At 40.3% G+C, this 24,104-nt stretch overlaps 2 protein-coding genes across 2 annotated transcripts; both read right to left on the reverse strand.

The window, feature by feature from the left end:
* Positions 1-5,059: 5,059 nt before the first annotated feature.
* pdp1 (pyruvate dehydrogenase phosphatase catalytic subunit 1) lies at positions 5,060-12,690 on the reverse strand. Its single transcript, XM_070911543.1, has 9 exons — positions 12,602-12,690; positions 10,453-10,717; positions 10,193-10,360; positions 9,475-9,686; positions 9,079-9,160; positions 8,467-8,561; positions 8,151-8,319; positions 7,845-8,063; positions 5,060-6,888 (listed from the first exon to the last, which is right to left on the reverse strand). The coding sequence occupies exons 2-9, from the start codon at positions 10,702-10,704 to the stop codon at positions 6,508-6,510; spliced, it is 1,578 nt and encodes a 525-aa protein (XP_070767644.1). The 5' UTR covers positions 10,705-10,717; positions 12,602-12,690; the 3' UTR covers positions 5,060-6,507.
* An 842-nt stretch (positions 12,691-13,532) lies between these two features.
* Positions 13,533-22,728, reverse strand: tmem67 (transmembrane protein 67). Its single transcript, XM_070911842.1, has 28 exons — positions 22,524-22,728; positions 20,152-20,240; positions 19,959-20,049; positions 19,719-19,818; positions 19,174-19,237; positions 19,026-19,097; positions 18,880-18,942; positions 18,436-18,590; positions 18,195-18,303; positions 17,990-18,076; positions 17,650-17,715; positions 17,289-17,442; positions 17,085-17,205; positions 16,865-16,970; positions 16,710-16,766; positions 16,455-16,553; positions 16,258-16,356; positions 15,883-15,969; positions 15,671-15,770; positions 15,447-15,586; positions 15,211-15,351; positions 15,020-15,100; positions 14,813-14,929; positions 14,578-14,694; positions 14,362-14,469; positions 14,077-14,179; positions 13,824-13,966; positions 13,533-13,741 (listed from the first exon to the last, which is right to left on the reverse strand). Exons 1-28 carry the CDS (start codon positions 22,726-22,728, stop codon positions 13,661-13,663), a joined length of 2,955 nt encoding a protein of 984 aa, XP_070767943.1. The 3' UTR covers positions 13,533-13,660.
* Positions 22,729-24,104: the final 1,376 nt, after the last annotated feature.

Consider the following 24,104-nt stretch of genomic DNA (forward strand, 5'->3'; position numbering starts at 1 on the left):
AAACAATGAAAGGTCTAAAAGATGAATTAATTCTCACAAAGGTGGATGTATACACACACACACACACACACACACACACACACACTCACACATTTACTTAAGCTTATTTTATTTTATATACAAGGGAGAGTTGAGCTTGATTAATAAGTGCAGTGCATACTTAATTAAACTGTCAGGTGGCCCCATGCTAATCATGCATTTATAAAGCTTGTTAACGTAATTTATTTAAATTTCACTTCCAGACTCATGTTGTTTCATTAGCAGCTTCATCACCTCACATAATTCAATTCGTGTTTGGTTTTTTTTGGCAGAGAGCTTGTTTTCTTATTCTCTTCTGCTTGAATGAATGTTGCGCGACAGCTGGAAAATATATTTAATGTTAAGAAACATCTTAAACCCAAAATGTCACTGCAGCTACAGTGCTGTCTGTGTAATGAACAATAATTACTGTGTTTTTAACGAGCAATACCTGCTCTGTTTCCCAATAAACAAAGAAACTGGGAACTAGTTTGGCTTTCACATCATCATTGTGTGTGTGTGTCTGTCTGTGTGGGTGCGTGTGCATGTCAGGGCAGACGCGTGGTGCTGCAGGTGATCGGTGACATGAGACGCGAGCATCCGACCACACCTCAGCTCGATACACGCAACTTCGCTCTCTCTTTCTTCAGATTTCTGAATAATATTTACTCTGCGCTTACAGTCAGTACTCCCTTCCTGCTGGTCTGCCGAGGCCACGGTGCTGCTGCAGTGATGCTCTGAGTCATCTCTTAGACAGTGGGAGACGGGCCTCAGATTGTTAGCGGTGATGAAAGGAGGATGGCATGATTGTGGGCTTTTATGCAGCACAAAGAGGCCGCGAACTCACAGAAAAACACACAGTTGAATGTGGGTGACACATGTTTTGCCACGACCATGCATCCTTCCATGTGCCACGTTTGTGAGTAACTCTGTGTGTGTGTGTGTGTGTGTGTGTGTTTGAGATTAGTCATCGAGCGGCATGTTGCAGCCTCCAAAAAAAGAGAGCAGTGTCAGAGGCAGAGGAGTGGACAGCCTCATAACGACAAACTCAACATGGAGCCTCTCCAGTGTTTATGTCTGCACTTTCTGCTCGCCTGTATCCAGGCAACACTTTCCACAACAACACACGCGCACACACACACACACACACACACACACACACACACACACACACACACACACACAGACACACACGCAGAGAGTCCTGTGGAGCTGGTGGGAGAAGTTGAAAGGTTGAGGGACAGAAGAGAAGAGGTGGAGGAAAAACAGCAAGAGTAAACTGTGTGATGGATGACCCCACCACCTCTGGACATCAAACCTCACCATCACCACACATACACAAACACACACACAAACACACACACACACACACACACACACACACACACGATTGTTTTTGTCTGAAGTGTTTTGTTCCTGTAAACTGTGCTGGAGAACCCTTTTATCCTAATATAGGAATACTAAGAGAATATGTTGACGTTTCACCATCACCTTCAACAATTGTTGATTTGAAAGTAAAAAAGGTCTCAGAAAACCAAGATTTATTATACACAATATATATGCTTCCCAAAATCAGAGTCAGGGGTTGGTTAGCCTGTTGATTGCAATAAATTGAACAGTATTTTTAGTTTGCTTTTCAACATACAAAGACTGCGCCAATAACACAAACAAAACACAGTAGCCACAAGAACTAAACATCTGGTTTAGATACGTTAGTATGATGTATATAGTACATACAAAGCACATGACGCACACATAAATATGCTGTGGACGTATGAGTGTGAAAATATCATAACATCTATATATTTATAGAAGGAAACACTAAGTCCCATTACAATCAACAGTGATGCAACAAGTAAACACCTGGAGAGCAAGAAAGAAAAATAAATTAAACTTACTTAAACTGCCTTATTACCTAAAAATGTCAGTTTTCCAAATTTCATTAATCTATTATTGTTTTTTTATTACAATATTTGAAAATCTTTGACCGGTGTATTAAAAAAATCATCCATTTTACATTTAAATCTTTATGTTAGATATTCCTCAGGTATTTGCTCAACATTGCAGGCAGAGATCAAAACTGAAGTTCAGTGAAAGAGAATTCACACACAGTTTCTGTGCTTGTACTTATAAAAGTTATAATTTTGTCAGCCGAGGACTGAAATGATCTACTCTGCTTGTGTCACTTTTTAAATGAGTTATCTGAGTCTGTGGGGATAAACACAAATGCATCAAAGTATTCTCTAAATATTAGAGGCCTGACAAGTTGTGACTGCCCTTAGTGGTGGATAACTTTAACTAAATTAGGTGTCGAGTTCTCCTCTGTTGTAATATTGTTTATGTGGGATGAGTTTTATTACACATCCTGCATCTTAATCCCACGGAGAAGTACAAGCGTGTAAATAAATTCCATGAGCAGATGTCACTCAGTCTGCTTTTATGAACTAGTCCTGGAAAGACATCCGTGCTGCAGTGGAAATGAGTCATGTAACTGGCCAAAATGTTACGCAGAGAAGTTTATTTCCAGTAAACTGACTGAATGTCACCTATAAACCAAATACATGAGTGGTTCTGGCTGCTTACAGTTTGTCAATGTGATGACGATCAAAAAGAGATGCCAGCATCTTCTCTCTGTGACTCTTTGTGACAGGGTAACTGAAGTAAAAACAATTACCAATAGTCCCCTTTATTACAAAAGAATAGAAAAAGTACTTCATTCAGACTTAAATGTCCCCCTAGGAAATGTGTAGGTTTATAATAAATAGTATTAGGGCAAGATATTAACAATCTTACATCAGGGTTTGATGACCCAAACCTCTTTGTCAGATTTCTCCCCCACAATACTATTTAAAGACTGCAATATTCAGGGCTTAATCACGCAAAGTGTTATTATCTGGAACCACGTGAGGATATTTTTGATCATAGTCGAATAGAAAAATTGTCATTATCTCCGGCAGAATGCATCAGTTTGCTGTTTAATTTATGCTCTTTTAAAACAGGTTTGCAATGTTTTTAAAAAACAAAAACAAGTTACCGTAACAGTTTGAACTTTTGTTGTTGACGCCTATAAGTACTTGATGTTTTCAAAATTAGTGGCGAAGATATTGTGCAAAAGAAGTTATGGCTTGTTGGAAAACCAGACAATTTAAATTCTCAGTAGATGTTTTTGAAATTATAGCCATCATTAAGTAAATAGACAAAACAATGTATTATTATTAAGTATAAGACCAAGATCAACTGTATGGTCATTTTGAAAACTACATTTCTGTTGAACTGTATTGTGTTACACTGACAGGTGTTCCTATTATTTTGTCCACTCCATTTATATCAATGAGATTAGGCTAAAAGGGAAAAAACACTGGGTTTTGCTTGTCTACCAACTGATTGGAGGTCAAAGGAATAGTATTTGACTTAATATTTTAGTCATATACTTGGTCATTTTAATTATTTAACTAGCAATATTATTTATAGGTGTATTCAGTTATATTTTGTTCTATTATTTATTCTATTATATTTTGTTGTAATTCAGCCATTACACAAAATGTCCAGTTGATGACAGCATATTTTCAGTTCTTGTATGTGTCATAGTTTATTAGACACTTCGGCCTGTCTGGTACCGCAGCATCATCTAGTGGCGGTTAACATGAAAATAACTTCAAATAACTGCGAGACAGACTAATGCATTGTTGGTTTTGGTCTTTTCTCTTGGGTCCTACATGGTCCCCTTTGTTTGTTTGTTTGTTTGGCTTTGTTAGTTTCTTCACTCATCCATGCTCACACATACATTACTGATTTCACTGATTTCCACATAATACTGCTTCATTTATGTAAATGATTGAGATTTGCCACTTCAAAACAGCCAGCTCTGAATTTAGGAACGGTGAATATATTCATTGATTCAAATTGTTCTGTTTATCTCATTTCTTTCCTGCAAAAAACAACCGAATCAGTTCAATTAAATGAACCCTTTTTTTCTAAACTGAAGAATATAGCTTTCTGTTGCCTTTGCCTAATTGTGACTTCATTCTGTTCTAGTTTGTGAAACCTTGGTGAGACACAAGATGAACCTTAATTTGGTAAGAAAATAAAGTTATGTTAAAACTCAAATAGTCTTGTGTGTTGTATAAGTGTCTTGTATGAAATTGTTGCATTAAATGCTGACGTACTGTTACATCTACATTACATCACATTAAACTGTTGTCTTGTCTGTGACACACTACAAGTAATAGTTACAGTAGTAATGTAGCTGAAGCTGTTGTAACAACAAATGCACACAATTCTTCATTGTTTTGCCTTTAATCACCTTAAATAATAAAATGTATTGCTCAAACTTCCCTCTGCATCTTTGTATATATATTTTCTTTTAGTGATAGACTGTACTGTAAATACAAACATATGGGTGACAACTATAACACTTTTTGGGTCACTCAGTTTCCTATGATTTCCTGGAAAGGAATTGATATGTAACTGTAAATTACTTGGAAAGTACTTGGAAAATATTTTGTAACTTGGTCTTAACTGTAGGAAAATGCAGACATTGTTCAAGCGATACACTTCTAGTCAGCCGAACACAGAAAAATATAAAATGTGTCTACAGGTGAGCAAACAATTTAACTATGTAGAGAATAGACATATTTTATAGACCATAAATGTCAGATACTATTGAGAAATGTCAATCGCATTTTCCCAGAGCCAAACATCATTCCATTTACTGTAATTTAAGACAATAAAAAGCAGCAAATTCTCACATTTGAGAAGCTGAAACCACGAATTGTTGGGCATTTTTGTATGAAAAATTACTTTGATTAAGCAGTTATAAAAACAGTCACTAATTTTTAAGAATTGACTTACCAACTAATTGTTTAAGCTCAAATTTTATATACTGTTTGGTAGTTTAGTCTTGCACAATGCATCATATTCTAAAACATTTCGTTTTCTATGTAAAATCTAATATTAATTAAAGCTGTGGAGTATAGAGTGAAAGGAGTGGATGTATAAGGTAGGATAATACTCAAGAAAAATACAAGTGGTGTGTATTCAGTGTTTTATTAAACCATTCCATATACAAAACTTAAACCACATAAGTTACAATTTATACAACTGTAGATGAAGACTGTAACATACTGCGAAAGCTGAATAAATAATCTTTAATATTCAAACAGCTGCTTTCAAATTTACATTCTGCTCGTTCATTTGGGCTTAAATACACTTGAACTTGTTTAACTGGAGAGTGTCAGGACAGTGGTCTGCTTACCCACACTGCGAATGACCTGTCAGAAAAAACAATATAACATAAGGCTTTGAACACTCGTCCCTTTTAACCTCACACAGCTCGGAAAAAAACCAAACTACAAACATTAATTTTACTCCAGCTGTAACCAGATGTCACAACAGACATTATTACTTCTTCCAGGGAAGAAGTTCCACAATAATAAAGTGATAGTGTCACAGAAAAAGCCAGGTGCATATCAGTCTACCTGTAGTGATGCGCAGTACAAGACTTCCAAGAGTTAATGACTTGTTAGACTGTGCAGTCTGTAAATATTTGTGCTCCAGCATATTAGATTTGAAATGAAAACAATCACTAGCTCAGTGGCTCCCAACCCTTTCGGCTTTAAAATGAAGAAAAATCTATTTGATCATTCAAATTGTTTCATTTGAGGGATTTTAGAGGCCTGAAGGTGAAAGTATCCAGTATTAGAAAACTCACACAGGATGGGAACCACTAATGAGGTTCAAGTGAATTTACATCCACATCAGATGCTGTCACTGTTTTACTTGAAATCCACTGTGCTGGAGTAAACATCATCATCCAAATACTCACAGACTGCAGTGTAAAACAATGTGTGTATGTTTGGACAGTACTAAGAATAACTCATACAATGACCTACACAAGTAGTAAAAATGAACCGATGCAACAGTCCTCTGTCGTAACATCAGCCTCACAGGTGCAAAAGCCTGGGATGCAAATAACACAACCAGACAACAACAGAGTGCGTATGTTAGAAAAGCAGGTCGAGTCAGTGCTGCATCAACAAAGACCTCTTTACTTGTAAAGTCCCGACCTTCACCCTCTTTGGAGTTTCTATCTTCTCAACCCCGCTGAGTCTTTCAGCGGACGAGGAGGTTGAATCTTTTGGCAGAAAAGTCAGTTTGTAACAGCGTCTCATCAGCCACGCAGAGAAGCGTATTTGAAGCGGCTGACAGAGGATATTGGCAGCATATATAACATGTTATATAAGAGACTACAATCCAGTTTGTAACGGAGATCTTTTCACTTCATCAGGAACCGGATCTTCTCTCGCACTGCATACAAACATACAAATTCTTTACATAAATAGAGTTAAAACAATTCATTCTGACTGCTGGACAGATATTTTCCTAATATGGCCTGTTTGTCCACAGAGTGTGCTTACATGTAGATCAACAGTACTCAGTTACACAACTTTGTGTGTGTGTGTACTCCTCAGTTAATGGCTTTTGTACAGCTCAGGACTGCCCCTCCTGTCTCTGTGCTCCAATCACATGAGGGTTGAACTGAGAGATGATTATGGTGATGTCATCGCGGTACATGCGAGCCAGCTCCTCAGGCAGCGACAGCATTTTCGACAGCCTCTCGTGGTCAACCGTGCCGAACTCGTTGTTTCCCACCGCGTGGCGCATCAGGTGGGTCGCCGAGTTCTGATCCTCGAAGGCTGAAGACACGCGAGCCTTTCTTTCTTCTAGGAGCCCCTGCATCTGTCCCAGGGTGACCCTGTAGCCTCCAACTTTGAGGGGCTGACGCTGGTGCACCCCCGTTAAATACTCTCCCACAATACGAACCACTTCCTGTCTGTGGAGTGTCTCCCAGAGGCCGTCAGAGCCAATCACCTGCAGGGACAGACAGAGGAGGGATGGAATCAGAAAACACATGATTGTTACACCAGATGAGCTAAATTACTCACATACTCAGTGAAGTTGTCGTGCCAAGAGTGAGATCAGTAAATGAGGTTCATTACAAAACACTTCATAACCAATTTGGGAAATTCTGACACTGGAGATTATGAAAAACAAATTATTTCTTCACAAACACAACCGTTGTCTGCAAAGGTCAAAGATATTAGAGTTCTCATGTCACACCAGAGAAATCAAAAAGTAAGTCATACAACGAGCAATCATGAGCCTAGAAGCTTCTGTAAAGAAAGACTGCTCTGTTTTTTAAGAAGACATGGACCAGTAGTTATCTTTTAATACCAAAAAGATCCAAAAGGGTGCCAAAGGACACCATCTTTGATGAGCATAATGATACAAAAACCAGCATGAAGTGCACATTTCCCAAAGAGTGAGAAGACAGATCCATAACGTGTCTTACTGTCATTCTAGCATTTTGTAGAGGGCAGAAATCTCCTAGCCTGTGTCCAGACCTCTAAATTGCCACCCGCATCTCAATTAATTCAGTGAGTCAAACAGCTCTGGTGTTGTACCCTCTGACCGCTGTTTATAACGCTTGGGAAAATAGTCGTCACTGAGAGCTTTACAAGCGGGATTAAGAATGGGGATGTCATCTTCCTACGTAGCTAGCTAGCTACATCCATGAAAAATAAGTGACGGAAACATGGCGACAAACTTGAATGAGATCTATGCAGCTGTACAGGTTGTCCAAAGCTGACTTACAGAAATCATCACTTTTAATACAGTATATACTTGAAATTTGTGAAAAACGTTGAAACTAAATGGTAATTCGGTCTGATTATCAGACTAGAAATCTCCTTTGTATTTTGGAAACAAACACGGAGAGGATTTGTAAATGCTGAAACTGGTGAGGAAACTGAAGAGGCTTCTCTCACCAGGAAGCGATCCTGTGGCCGCAGTTTGTGGTAGGTGATCTCAGGCTCAGCGGTCAGGTAGGGGGGTGTGTGGTAGTTCGGAGGGATAAACTTGGTTTGCTCGTTTTCATGGAGCTGATCAGGTCCAGACTCCAACACACGCTTCTGCAGTTCAATACTCCACTTGAACTTCACATCCCCAAATGCACGGAATGGCATGAGGAGGCCAAGCAACCGGTCCTGATAAACAAGACGACAGAAAGGGCATTTTTTAAAACATAAATGCTGTAACAGCAACCACAATAAGCCAATCAGACGGTGGAGTACCTGTCGTATAACCGTCTTCCTCTCTGAGGGAGGGTGTTCAGCCCGTATCCGAGCCATCTCATCCTCATTCTGGGCGCTGTGGTCATTAGAGAGTGTGTGAGCACTGAATGAACCATCCTCCTCCTGCACCCCCAACACTGCCCGAGCATCTCCTGCATTGGCTATAAACCTTTAGGAACAGAGAGGACAAGAAGCGAGGCTGAGAAATATCCATCTGGTTCAAATGAGAGTCTTATCTTGAATCTTAAAGATCCAGTTATGTAACACTTTGATAGATTGACAGGAATGTGTGTGTGCATGTGTTTATTCTCCATACAGGTCTGATCCATCGATGTGAGCCACACAGGCCGTTGCTCCAGAAAAGGCCACCCTCAAGACCCAGTAGTGCAGGAAAGCATTTGGGTCTCCGACCTGCATTGCAAAATAACGCTGTGAGCCTCCAGACAGGATATGGCACACGGTTTAAATTACATGGAGAGGCAACGACACCTGAGCTCCTCTTTAATCCATAAAATTTTAAATTTGGACGCTTATTGCACTGCTGCCATGAGGCAAAGCTGATATTTAATATGTATCCTAAAGTGTGAAACAGCACTCAAGTCCTGCACTCAGACAAATTTAATGACAATATTATCGATATATATTCAAGTCTGGATCAAGACTTGAATATCGATAACTTGGGAGTTCAGTTTGATGGGACTCATCCACAGAAGTCCTTTCACTATGAACATTTGCTGAGTAAAACCCAGAATGAACTCCCAAATCTGCAAACATGGACTGATGTAAAAAGGTCTGTTTACGGGATTCAGTCAGCAAATTTAAAGAGAAACTCGGACGTAGGGAGAACATCCGAGTTCCTCATTAACACAAAACGCTTTTAGAAGAACCAGCAGGCCTGTTTCACATTAAGACAGCAGACAGTTCCCACCTGAGCCTCCAGGGAAATGTCACTGTCCAGCCTCTTGAAGGCGTTCAGCAACGCCTCGCGGGTGTCTGGAACTTCGCCTGGGCTGAAAACAGAGACAGAGCGATATGCGTGAAGCAGACAGAGAGGAAGCCAGAAGCCGAGAGCAGAGACCAACAACAGCACTATTGGCAAAACAACAGATGGACCAGTGTTGGTGTGGGTGTGTTGCTACAAGGTACAGATGAAGATAAAATGAGAAACCAGGAAGTCCAGTTTGAAAAGCCAAGAAACTGGGCAGCACTTTATATCCTTTTGAAATGGGATTATACAGAATTGTTAATGGTTTACAGGTAAAAAGCCACAAGTACCCAGTACACATATTTTGGTGTATCCTCTGCTGTGTTATCTGGTCCTCACCTGGTGAGATCGATTAACTCCTGCCAGTAGGTTCGGAGGCTGTTGAAGTAGAGAGTCTGAGCCTCCCTGCTGAAGTAGTCGTTGGGGTGTTTGTGCCACTGCAGGATGGGACTGAGGGGCCTGCCGGCCTCCACCGCTGCCTCAAGCTCGCACAGTGTGTCGTGGGGCAGCAGAGACACTGCTATGTAGTAAAACAACCTCTCGCTCAGCGCCTGGCAGAGAGGAGAAGGGTTGGAAACTTAAATCATAGTTAAACATTACTCACATGGCTCACATAGTTATAGCTGCATTCATTCTTACTGTACATCTGAATATAAATTGTTTTGTTTATTTTGCATATATATCACAGCTACATCCCTTCCTAGCCTATTGGTTTTGTTGTTCATTCTGTACATTTGTTAATCTAACCAAATAGTAGAAACTTGTGTGTAAGTAGTAAATATATCTGTTCCTCCCACCAGCCAGTTTGTTATGTTTACAAACTTCATGTCTCATATTTAACCAAATATTTCAACAAAACAATCACTTGACAATGAAAGAAATTTCTCTGTCAATTAGTTAATTTGAAAGAACCTGCTTCCATGTATGTAGAGAGTGGATGTGATACTATTATGAATTTTTAGTAATGCTTTAAACAATTTCAAACAAGGAATGGATCCTCTAAACTTAACACAACATTATCAAGACAAGTAGCATATGATAGCAGAGTCAACTTTACCTGTGCACAGGCACAGCCAGCATGGCCGTCAAACACACCCAGCAGCATTCCTCGTGTCTGCAGGCATGTGGCTGCACTTCGACGGTCTTCTATAGGAGCGTTGGCTGGCAGCTGATTACTCTCAAAACCCATCACTGATGACACATTCTTCCCATCAAACTCCGGCACCTAGAACCACAACATATAAGGATGTTAAGATGAAAACTGAAATGTAGAGATGGCGGCAAGTGTTCTCTGTACACGTGAATCACCCCACACACCTTGAAGCTGTACTCGTTGGCTTTCAGAATAGAGTTGACCTGCGGGGGAGAGAGGATGTAGCTGCGGAGCACTGAGGTTGTCTGGTAACTTCGTGAGCGCTGGGAGCTCTGCCACATATGAGAGGGTCGTCTTGAGGCGGGTCGGTAAGTGATGGGTCCTAATTGGGACTGGTGTTGTTGGCATGGTAACAGACTGGATGCCAAAACCTTGGTGCGGGGCAAACCCCTGAGCAGCTGAGAAGTCACAGGCATGGCTGAAGGTGCACTGCAGGTACACACACAAACAGCATAACACTGATGTATTCAAACCCACTAAAGAGGTATACATACACAGCTCAGAGGCACAGCAGTCAGAGAGCAACAGCTGGATGTTCTTTTAACAAGACGCATTCATCTACAGAGAACAGAGTGTTCTCTCTATACAACCATTAAGCAAACAATGTGAATACAGGAAGAGATTATGTGAGGAGGTTTAGAGGTTGGGACAGGCTGGCAGTAGCAGGGCCTTAAATTAGTCCCTCCAAAACAACAAATGCAGGAAAGGATTTGGTGTCTACATGTAAATAACACAAACCCACCACACTGGCCAGTAATTTTGACATTAAAGCATAAGATTTGAATATTCATTTATTGTCAAATAATTTGCCCTTCACATATTTTGCCCGTGAGCAATTCAATTTCATTCAGATTAATGGCTGAAACAGGTTGTTGATTAACTGCTCGTTGTACTGGAGAACTCTGCAGAAACTTAAACTTCTGCAAACTTCCATCCCATTTCTCACCCCATATTTCATGAGCCTAACATTAGACATAATGTCATTCCCATGTAGTGAAATACAGTTGATATGGGGCAAAAAAGATCCATGGTACAACTTAGAAATAAATATCATCCTCCCCTCATGAAAGTTATTCATTTGTTCAGTTTTTGTTGAAATAGTTTTAGAGAGGTGTTAATCAACTTTATCATCATTGTGGTGCTGTTGAATTGTATTGCATTATACTGACAGGTGTTTCTATTATTTTGTCCATCCCAGTCATACCAATGAGGGTAGGCTAAACACCTCTCAGTATAATGCAATATAGTTCAACAGCACCATAAAATACTTCCTCCAAAATGATCATAACGTTTAATAGGTGTATCTAATGAACTGGCAACTGAGTGTATTTGTAAAAGGAAACTGAAATATATTCCTCTGGTTCAGCTATTGCTCTTTGCATGCACACCCTGTACAAACATCCTTGTGCATTAAGTGCCAGAATCTCAAACCCAGGAGATATTACTGTAAATGTTGACATGCCTCGCATAGGGATATTGAAGTTTCAGGACAGAAACTGGGGGATAGCACCAGTAAAGCATGTAGCTTTACTGTGGTCTCTGGCTTGAGTTGCAACTCTACTCTCTTCTCCAACGACAGGTTAAGCTAGGCTGCACGCTCTGCCAAAAATAGCTTTGGCAAGAATCTCAGCCCTGACATTTAGATCTTGAGAAATGTTCTGTCTGGTCATGACCTACTGAACTGGATCCTGACTGCGTCCCTCCATATAATCTGTCCTCATTGCATAATTTAAGTATATCTGCAGCCCCCTTGTAGTCGGTCTGGTGCTGGAGAAAGATGGAGCAGCACAGGTGATGACTGGCTGACCCCGATGTGTTGTAATAAACTGGGCGGCCAAAAAAATCCTCCCAAACTCGAACTGTGTATGAGTCAGACAGAACACAGAGTGACTCTCTGTCCCAGCTCTGAGCTCTGCAAGAAAGATGCCATGTTTGTTGACATCACTAGCCTCACCTAGTTAGCAGCAAAGCAAGTCTACAAAACCGTAAGCTAACCTCAGAGCAGTGAGCAGGACGTGAAACACAGACCATCAGTCTCAGAGCTGAGTATGGCTGACGTTACCTAATGGCGATATGACAATAACAGATAAAGTTAACGTTATCTCTCCGATGCATATGACGTGCGTCAGTCAAACAGGCAGAGCAGTCAACTTCATGCTAATGGTAAGTTAGCTAGCGGTGTCTGGGTTACACCCACCAACTATCAAACTGAAAAATGTCTGTTCACATGAGACATGTGGCCACCAGAAAGCCTGAAAGCCCTCTTGACTTAACAGTCGAAGTGTGTGAACACAGAGCAAAATTCAGACTCACCCTAATCGACGGATGTGGAGAAGTTATTGAAGTTCATAGCTGAACGCCGACCCCTCTGGTCTGTATCATTCTGCAGCGCCGCACCGCAGAGTGAACGCTGATTGGCTGAGCTCTGACAGCCGCTATGGCGTCATGTCAACCCCCCCCCCCCCCCCCCCCCCCCCACCACCACCACCACCACCACCACCACCACCACCACCACACACACACACACACACACACACACACACACACACACACACACACACACACGAAAAAGACCTTTTGAAATCAGAGTTGGGCTTTTAGTATCCCACAAGCAGATATTTGAAGAGATAGAGGTCCAGAGGAACATTTAATGTTAATGTGACAATAATACTGTGAAAACTCTTTCTGCAATCTGCAACACTGAAAGGCATCTCATCTATTCTTATTAATATCTTATCCACATTTTTATATATCATTTCTTTGGTCCCATTATTTACCATTAAAGGGCAGGAAGGCTTTGAAAACAGCTGAAAATTGTAATCAGTCACAAAGAAAATATCTGCTTTTTTAGGAGCACCGTGCTGAAATCTGAACAGACACAAAAGCCTCAAGGCACAAGAGACATTCCTAAATAATGACTCAGCTGTGCAAACAAACCACACATAGGAATACTAAATATTTCTATAAACTATATACATTAAGGTTTACATTTTTGCAGAAACAAATAGCTATGAAGACAAGTGGTTTTAACATTTTGGTGCTTTTTAGATGTAAAAACAGAGAGATGCCGGCCTCCTTAGTATGTTCCCACTGAAAAGTCAAACCCTTTCTTTCTGTTTCAAGGTGACTCGACTCAACTGTGTTTTATTAAAATGACTCCAAAACATGGCTGTCTTCATATCAAAACATTTTAATCAAAAACATCAAAATCTTTACAAAAATTATGATATTTACATCATGAAGCAGCAGTAAAAATACTGTATATGTTAAGAAAAGTACAAAAAAGAGCTGTACAAGCTGTAAACTGTAAACATCTTTAAGAGAAATGCCACTAAACAACACTGAATTACAACAATTACTTTGCAGGGAATTTCATATCAGAAATCTCTCATCCACCAGGGTCTTGTTGACAAGGTTCTTCCTTCCGAGGGTGTTACGGATCAAGCGAAATATCTGTAATGAATGAGATGGTTTTCAATACTTGTCCTTTTTAGCACGGTGAAGGCAACATACTGTATACACATCACATACTGACCATTTGCTGTACGTATGTAAGCACGGCTGCAAGCACAAAGCTCTGAGACCCAAGGTCGACGACACAGAAGAACAAAGTGTCAAAGATCAGCAGTGTGGCCTCATTTCCATAGAACAGCACATCGCTGAAGGAGTGGGCCTCATCTGCAGTGAGAAATGCAAACAGACATTATATACACACACACACATATATACACACATACATGTATATACAAACAGAAACGTACAGCCTGTCTGGGCCAAGAGGTCATTACCATTGTAAAAGATGCTTTTTTCACTGGGTTCAAGGAACTCCATCCCTATGACCCTCTCAAACATCAGCTTGTCCTTCACTATGTAGTCCATGTCGGGGTGGGCCTGAGGTGAATAATGCAACATGAGAGACAGAAGAAGCTAGTCTATACAAAATATTTCAGGTCAAGGAAAACAACTCATATACTTTACATTAAAACAGATAAATGGATATACAATCAGGTCACATAGAACTCTGCTGGGTTCAGTGTGCTTGTGTGAGTTCATTCATGTGCATTTGCACTAACATGGTCTATAATGGATCCCAGGAAGTGGTTCATGGTGTGGTAGGCTCTGGTGTTCTGTTCAAACTGGTTAGCCAAGCATGCGTCCATCAGCCGTGACGGCCCGCTCCTCTGCAGTAAAGGAGACAAGCATTTCAATTGAAAATAGAAATTCATTTTTCTTTTTGTTTAATGATTTATAGTTTTATCAATTACAAACACTACGGAGAAAGCACACACCCTGCTGAGCGGCTCCCGTATCCTGTCATACTGCGACCGCAGACGGTTGGTAAGAGACACCTGAAAGGTCTGAACCTCTGTGTTGGGAAGTAGACCTCTCTGACCACACAGGGACTCCTTGAGACAGTAAAAGACAGCGAGGAAGAAAGAAAGACGATGGATTTAATGTGAAATCAATAATGTCATAAATATGCTACAACTACTAACACAACATGTAGTCTGTCGGTGTACATACACCTTCTCTCTTCAGATTGTTGTTCATTTCCTCCATGTTTGTATCTGCATGCCCATGTACTGAACGCCCGTGGATGTAGTAGCCAAAACAACGATGAGATAACAGCAGCACAGAAATCTATATAGAAACACGGACAACATACCCTTATGTAACACATTAAACATTGTTTTAAATTGTTTAAAATATAACATACACATCGCTACTTACATTACTGATGGAGCAGAGATCTACAAACTGACGGATTTTGTCCTCCACAAAGTGCTCATGAAACACAGTGAAGAAAATCACCTGTAGGGACAAATGATTATCTTTTAAAAGGAGCTCCCCACACTCAAGAGCAGAGAGTTTAAAGGGAAGTGACGGAATGAAGAGAAAAGAGTGAATGGTGGCAGTTTCACCTGAAGAAGTCCAATGCAGAGCCACAGTGTGGCTGCCAGACCGTAGCGCAGCATCAGGCTGTATGAAGGGGTGTACGCCTGTGAGGAGCGCTCTAATGTTGGCCAGGGGTCCCTCAGGGCCAGGTTAGAGAAACCCAGCACCTGAACAATACATGGTGACATGTCAACAATGAGGAAAAGGGACAGAGCAAAAGCTGCAAAAAAGAACACAGCCTATGTGTTGGTGTAAGATGTACTTCAAGAAAGAAGAGCACAGCCATGATCTGAAAAGTTGGGCTGATCTTGCGGATAGTCTGGATCTCGTTCCATTCATTGGCCACAAAGTAGGTCCTCCAGATGCTGACTGGAGAGGGGTCACGTTTCAGCTCGCCAGTAGCTGAAACAGCAGCAAATGTATGAATGAAATAAAGCAGCTGGATAATTACTTCTTAATATAAGCTCAGAGTACATATGTTTATACCGTGCACAGTCCTGCTAGCTTTGCTTCGTGGCCTCTCCCAGTCAATAAAGAAAACATCAACTGACACCTGAAGCATCAGCTTGTGGAGAAACTGCACAGCCTGGACACAAAAACACAAAACAATAACCTTTCAAAACTCCTGAAAGGAGCACACCATCTAGCTTTCAAAAACAATACTGCTCATTTTTACATGTGTTCAGTAGGTGTCTAACCTTGAGAGCGAAAGCACAACTGATGTACGTCACAAACTGCTCCTCCTGAGCAGGAAGTGGTAACAGCACTGACACAAACTGTTGGGCCTGAACACACACATACACAAATGAATCCCAGAAAGCAGCCAATAATAATCACACCTAAATCTATGCATTAAGAAGAAAGTAAGAAAGTAAAGACTTGCCTTTAACGTCTAAAGAGTGCAGAGAAGGAAAGAAATGTTTAAAGTGCAAATGCAAAACAAAAGAAACACTTTGTGTTTGGAAAAGAAATAAAGTTAAAGTAAAAAAGGGGCTCAAAGGAAAAAGCTACACAAAGGAGAACGTTAAAGACCAATCAAGTATGAAAACAGGTCCCCAAGGAATTAGACAAACCTTGTAAAAGATGAGCCAGTAAAGTCCAGTTCCCACAGTGACAGCGAAGAAAACATTGGCCAGATCTCCGGCATAAAACAACAAAAACTTCAGCATAGTCTGAGGCAGAAGGAGGGAGAGACCAACGTTACTTCCAAGCTTTACACCAACATATGGATTGAATTGGCATAAATAATGACATGTTAAAGACGCGGTACCTCCACATCAATGAGTGGAGAGGCGATCCTCCTCTTCCAGCTGACTGTCTTCAGAAGAGAGTAGAGCACGGCCACACCACCCATCACACCGAGAGCCGTCTGCGCACACAAAAAAAATCAGAAACGACAGGTGACACTAAAGCACTGTGTGCTGTGACATAAACACTGAAAAGTATCAGCCATACACAGGAATATCTCTGTTTCTGTCATATTAGATCACTTAACAATAAACGTTTCATTCATGCTTCTACTCACATCTGTTTTTACGCGAGCCTCATTCTGATCCATCTCATACTCCATAGCGAACGTTGTCTAGAAACAGATAAACGAGTGCAACACATAAGCCAGATAAATTACACAACTACAGAAAGACAAACATATGTGTGTCTGTGTATGTTTGCCCTACTCACAGACACAGTTTGGGTATTGATATCCGTGACGGGAACGTCTCTGTAGGTCACAGTCATTAGAGGGGGAAATACCTGTCCCTCCTGGGTTCGTGGAACCAGCTGGAACCTACCAAACACACACGATTGATCAAAGACATCACCACTTCACAGAGCAGTTACTAGAGGAAGCTTTCACTTTCTTTTTTTTTATATGATGGTGGTGTGCACATTGGGAACTCACCTTATTTTGACACTGCTGGCAACACGGATGACTTTAGGCAGGGAGCTCATGCTCTTCTCTCTTCCACTCAGCGTGTCGACAAGAAACATTCGTCGAGACAAGTACCAGTTCTTCATGCTCTCTGTACAAAGACTAATATATATTAAAGCAATGCACACACACACACAGACACACAAACACACACTCTAAAAAATAAAATTCCACCTTGGTTGATGAACCGTCCATTGTATTGCTGGTTATAGACTAGTGTAGGCAGGGGGAGAAGTTTTCTGTTCTCTCCTCCACCAAGATCCATATATACATCATAGAACAACGGCTCGGGATGGGTATCCAACAGCTCTTTGACTGAAAGATCACACTACACACACACACACATGCGCACACGCGCGCACACACACACACACACACACACACACACACACACACACACACACACACACACACACACACACACACACACACACACACACACACACACACACACACACACACAGCTTATAATACAACTGGGTATTGCAAGAAAGTTTGTGCACAGTCTGAGTTGAATGAAAGAAGAAACCCTCACACTTTGTTGGTAAGCGGTTCCAAAGCTGAAGGCTGCTGCCTGTTTGGTGGTTGTTTCTGGACAAAGCTAAGAGAGGAAGAGAAGAAGAGACGTTATGCAAAGTATTTACCAGGTTCCTATATGTTTTTCCTGGAGTCATTAACATGAAAAATTGCTTAATTTAATCAATTGTAACAACTGATACATTTGTGTTGTTAACATGCAAAAGAGTGGTGGGTAACAATGCTTGGGATTTGGCCCTACCACCAACCAGCTCTATATACATTTTATAATAAGTTACAATTCTTTTGTGTATTCAGACTAAATATCCAATTTTATCATCAGTCATTTGACATCTTACCTGGAGATTACCTCCTCCTACTTGTTCCCATCTTAGGAACTCTCCTCTGATATTATAGACTGCAGCAAGCAGCTTAATGTCAGTGTTCTGTCACATAAACAGAAGAACATTTTTGGTGCCATTTCAGGTTTCTTGCTCAATATAGTTCTATTCTTTCTTTGATATTTTTCATTGTGTTAACTGGAAGATGATTCATGTTTATCACCTTGTATCTTCCTCTGAAACTGAACCCAACGGGAACAGGATCGGTCTGAAGCACTCGACTGGCCAGTCCTGGTTCGTCTCCATAGTAAAGCCAAGGCAGATTAACTCTCCTGGAGACAGAGTGACCAAAGTGCTTACTGTCCACTCTGGGTGAAACTAAATTACAGTATATGCAAGGATGTATGTAATCTGCTAAGATAGCACAACATAATAACATATATGACCATGATGGTGTTGATTACCAGTAGGAAATGTCTTGAGTTGAGCTCAAAGCAGCCCTAGATCTGAAGATGGTGTTGAAGAGTCCACAGGCATCAGTGGACACGCCACTGAAGGAGTGCATGTTCATCACACACATGTTCCCGAGAGCCTGGCACGCCGTCAGGTTGGAGAAGACCTGTAACCACACAACTTGTTTATGCATAGCAGTTAAAACACACACACAATGTTTAAGAAAAATCACCTCCTCATAACACTATGGTGTCACTATGAGCTACAATCTCACTGAGCAGCACATTGCATATGTTTTAAGAGCTGTTTCAACAAGAAGACAATACTTTTTGCATACTTACATTGCATATGCATATTTATTAGATGCCTTTTGGCATCAATTAAAAGTTGGCTATATTGAATCTCTATGATACAGCTAGCTACCTATGTTGTTAGATAAAGAAAATTCCAATTACAAGGCAGGCGGCTGATGAGGAGTATAGGTTTTTGACGAACCAGGCAGACTGGACACTGAACTTCTGCAAGGGGAACAAAACAGACAACAAAAATGAATTCGCATCTATCAAAATAAATACAATTAGTGAGAGAGGAGGAGACTCACCAACTGAGCATAGTTGACACTAGGATTCACATTGGTGGAGAGGCTGCCTGGAGGGAAACATAATCCTCCTGCCTGAAAAAAATCACATACCAACCGTTGATGATACATGTATTCTGTAAGTCTGTTACTGAATGGTGTGTCAACTCACCAGGACATTAGGAGGGTTACACACACAGGAGGTGTTAATGAAGGAGGCCTGACATCTCTCACACCTGAAAGACAATTTTGGAGACTGTTCCATCCCTTACATACTATACAAAGAAAACCTGGAATCAAGTCACCCTTTCCTCATACTCTGACAGCACTACAACCAATGGTGCTAAGAAAGAGTAAGCAGGTATGAGCCATTTGTCAGAACTAAATGATGAAGGTCATGGGCTAGTGCTTACGAGATGCACAGAGGGATGAAGACGGGGAAGATACGAGAGTAGATATGAGAGGATATGAGAGGTAGAACAACCATAAGGCAGTCTTTAATGTAAAAGGTAACACATTTCACAGAACAGCACTGTCTGTATTTGCTTTTTAGCTTTTCCTGACAATCATATTTTATATTGTGAGTGTGAAATGTTGATATTCCAGTTAGATAGTTGGAACAGTGCCACTGTGTCAATTTACTGTTCAAGATTAGATTGAACATTTCTGGCCAATGAACATTTCTAAAAGGTACGGCTGTATGGTATTGCTAAGTACCTGTCTCCACTGCTGTTTGGTACGGACAAAGCAGGGGCGTTTCCATTACACGTTTCACATCTGGCCTCATCCAGAAGGTTTCCATTGACATCTCTCTCCACTGGAAAAAACAGCCCACAACCATTTATACATAAAGTACAATCATCAAATTAAATTTGCAGCAAGCACATTCAACATTAAAGACTGTTTGTTAAATGCATTCTTGCAGTTCATAAATGAGTCCTGTCATTGGTCACTCACCCAGGACATTGCCTGCTGGGCACTGGCACTTCCCCTCATCGCTGAGACTGCCCGGACAGCGAATACACCCAAACCCACTTTTAGTTACCGCCTGTAAGGAAAGACAACTTGTCATGAAAGCATTTTTATAAATGGTATTAGAAATTTTGTGGAGAGTGTGAGATGCATTATCTGCAGTATAAATTACACATACAGGCTTTTCAATGGGACATTGCTGACAAGTAATGGCCGCCTTATCGGTGGTGAGAGTTTGGTAGCCAGTTTTGCAAATGCAGCTCAGACCTGCAAAAGAAGACAGAAATCAGTGCAAAGTTAGTGGGAACAGAGGATGTTGTACAGTGTTGAATTCTGAGATATTAGTTAATTAACAAATCTCAACTGCAGCACCAAGAGTAAGACAGAACACATACGGGTTGGTGCATGCTCTGTGTGCTGGATATGGATATACTGGATGTGAACACTGTAAGAGTAGTGTAAAACTTTTTACTGCTCAACTTCCCTTTTCTCAAATCTAATATATTTGCATTGACAACCAGCTGTTTATAGAGATGCATAAATTGTACTTTGACTCCAGACACACGTGAAGGAGAAGTAAAAGTGACAGACACTGGGCTGGTCTCTGATTCTGATCTGAATTTGATTTCACCCTTGCAGGTTAGTTTGTTTGAGCAGGTCAGAAAATCTTTCATGCTCTCTCTAAAGCTAATACTTTATCTAAGTTATACTGTACATTTTACTCTCTGATAAGTAATTACTTATTATTTGTTGTTTGATAAATGAAAACAGTATGCGAGAGATGTAACACATCTCTAGCTTAGAAACATGGAGTTTCATTTACCAAATAAGCAATAATCATTAGTTAAAAAAGAAACTATTACATGTTCTTACATGCAGGTACCAACTTCTGTGTCTGCTACATGCTTTTATATGATCCGACTTTGCTTTTCCCTGCCTTTGAACTGATTTCTAGCTTAACTCCTCCTGGGACATTTCAAGAATTTTACAGGGTTTGAGGGTAACAATCTGCGCTTGAAAATTGGTTTGAAGGTGTTTTGGGTGGAAAACATTTCCTTCACAGTATTTTACATTTTTTAAATGCTTAGTCATAGCTCTAGCAAACTCAGTAATTAAGTGTTCCGCATTTAAAGAACTAGAGTGCATAGATAACCGCTATAATCACCTGTTCATTACTTTCAAAGCAGCATTCCTTTTGCAGTATTAGTATACTTGTATGTTTATTCCAGCAAGAACACCAAGCTGTGTTGTCAGAGGCAGTGAGGATACATTTAGGGCAAATATGCAAATATGAGAATTTGCTGATTTTCTTTGGCTTACGTGAAACTGAATATCTTTTTTAATGATATCGCTTTGAAAAAACTGTGAGGGGCAATTTTCACTATTTTCTGACATTTCATAGACTTCATAGACTTTACTTTACTTAAGCTTATGATTTTGCAGTTTTATGGTTTAATTAGTTAAAGCACAAGTATATTCTCCCAGCTTAAACTCAGTTTGTACTCTGCGTATACTCCTTGTAACCAGTTGCTGCACACACACAGTCCAACTGCATGGGGAAACAATACAACAGGGTGTGGTCGCCTGAGCAAGGAAATCAATTGGCAGGCAGTATGGCTAAGTGTAGTCCAGCTTCAAGGTCAAGGAAAGGATGGGTCAGGGAAGAAGAACCTTGAAGTCTATTTTGGCTGAAAAAATTTGTTATCCTCATGGGGCTGTAACTGTGTGAACTCACCCGGTATTTCACGATATAGTAAGCATAACATGACACTGTCTCACCTGCTATCCATCTAATTACTGAAACTAAGTGACTAGCCTGAGATCTGGGTGGGAGGCTTTAGCAGGTGCACATGTGCTGGTCAGACACCATTGTTCCCATGGGCAGGGAGTGACTCGAGCCTAATCTCGAGGGATGATAGTATTCACGTTGGCGGTCACCATGACCTGGCAAATTCAGGGGGAATAACGAACTATGTGGAAGATTAAAAATATTCCTCCAAGGACAGTTGTATAGTATGAGACGGTGGGAAAGCTGGTTCTGTGTTATCAATAAGCCAATGGGACGAGACGAGACGTGACTGCCAACAGCCAAACTCAGGGATAAAACCTTGCACCTCTTCTTTGTTTGTTGGTTCGAGACAACACGGTTTGCTTGTACTCTGCATTGGTGCAAATAAACCTGCGTGAACTGAATTTACGCTTAGTCTCTGTCTGAATCTGTGCTCTGCTGTTTCCAGTCACTCGTAGTGAGGGTAGTGGTACTTCACTCAATTTATTAATATTTTAAAATAGTACTTTTATTCTGCATTGACCAGCCGCAGAGAAGACGAAGGGGAAAATCCACCACAGAACTGATTCTGTGCGTGTCTTAGCCATTTGCTAATTTGTTAGCTAACTGTTACCCAGCTCTTCGTAGTTCCTTTGCGTCGTGCGTGGCTGACCACCTCACAGTTTAAGTTAATTTGTTTTACAATAAGACTAATGACACCTTTGTTGTCAGAGTAGCGTCAGTAAATCAGCTGCTGTGATGTCGTGTTGATGGTAACTGACCTGTTGTGCTGCGTCGCTGATTTGGACCGCACCTCACACACGAGAGACTAGAGATATCGAAAAATTCTTCCACACTACAGTTTGTAGGAGCCTTAAATGAGATGATAAACTGCTGGCATTTAATTACGTCTGCGAATATTAAAAGAAACAACGTTAAAGGCACTTTGTATCTGTTAACAGCAAACGGTAGCGTCCCCGTCGCCATGGTAAACAACGGTCTTCCTTTTTACCCACAATCCTATTCATCCTGCGTGATGACGTTGAGACTAAATGTATGTTTGCGTCGCAAAAAGTTTTGCTGGTTAAATGTCAGCCAATTTTAATATAATATATATTATATTTTAATAATGTAAAAAATAGATTTCCAAATAAATAAAACATCAAGATAAAAAAAAAATTTAAAATATGAGTTTATAGATTTTTGTAACTTTATATTTAATAGTTAATAATTTATTAACAGTAATTAGAAAAGGCCTGGTGATAAAGCACTGTAATTAGTCTTCTGTAGCAGATGCCTCATATTTCGTTTAAAAGGCTGGTTCTACTGTACTGTATGTGTTTTAAACTGGAAGACCTTTTCAAGACACATACTCGTAATTCTGACTTAGTACCTCTGAATTAGGACACAGTCTATCAAAACTTGGATAGAGGAGGACACCAGGAACTCATTCATATAGATATACAGTAACCTAACAACAGCATTAGATAGCATTCCACCTAAAGCATCACCAGTCTAATTAGAGCACACCATATCCCAATTTATCACAAATTATTAAAACAGGAAGTAGTTAGCAGTTCTGTAGACTACAAGCAAGACATTTTAGAAGGAAGAGACACAGTATATAGTGTTTGATAAAATGTATCCATTTTAATTTAAAAGCTAAGGCAAAGGCTGCAAAAGTATAATCACAATGACAAAACATTTCAGATCATCTTAGTGAAATATAATATATAATCTTTGTTGCGGTTAGTAAATAGCCTCATTCGAAGAAGAACATCTCTGGGTTGACTGATGAAAGATTTGGGATAAAACAGCAGCTTTTTTTACTTTTACTTATCTTAAGATTCTTCAGTAATTTTCCACAGAATGGGTGAGTCATGGGGGCTTTTAGCAGGAAACGTAAGCGACAGCCTTGCAGCTGTGTTCACTTCCTTGTGACAAAGTACGGTAATATGTTTGCATACTCATCGAGACAGAGAACCACATCAGTAATGAGATCAAGTAAGAACGATTTTAAAATGTAAACATTTAGATAAGATAAGATGGAATTTTATTTATCCCGAGGGAAATTATTGAAGTTTTGAATTTATTATAAAGACCAAGGTACGTTTTAACCGTTTGTTTTTCGATGCATTTGACACAGACAGAAACCAGAAACAGGTCGTTTTTTAATTTTTTCAATTTTGGACAAAAAAACAAAAAAACACAAAGTCAGCTCGATTTCTTGTTCTCTGTTCTTACTGACAAAACTAATTTACCACTCAATGTTCCGTTTTCATTGGTGGGTGGGCCTTCAACGCTCCCTTGCTTCTGATTGGCTACTGTGCACCGTCAATTATATTTGCGCCGTACTCTTCAAA

Source organism: Enoplosus armatus, chromosome 9 (assembly GCF_043641665.1).
Source record: "Enoplosus armatus isolate fEnoArm2 chromosome 9, fEnoArm2.hap1, whole genome shotgun sequence".
NCBI lineage: Eukaryota > Metazoa > Chordata > Actinopteri > Centrarchiformes > Enoplosidae > Enoplosus > Enoplosus armatus.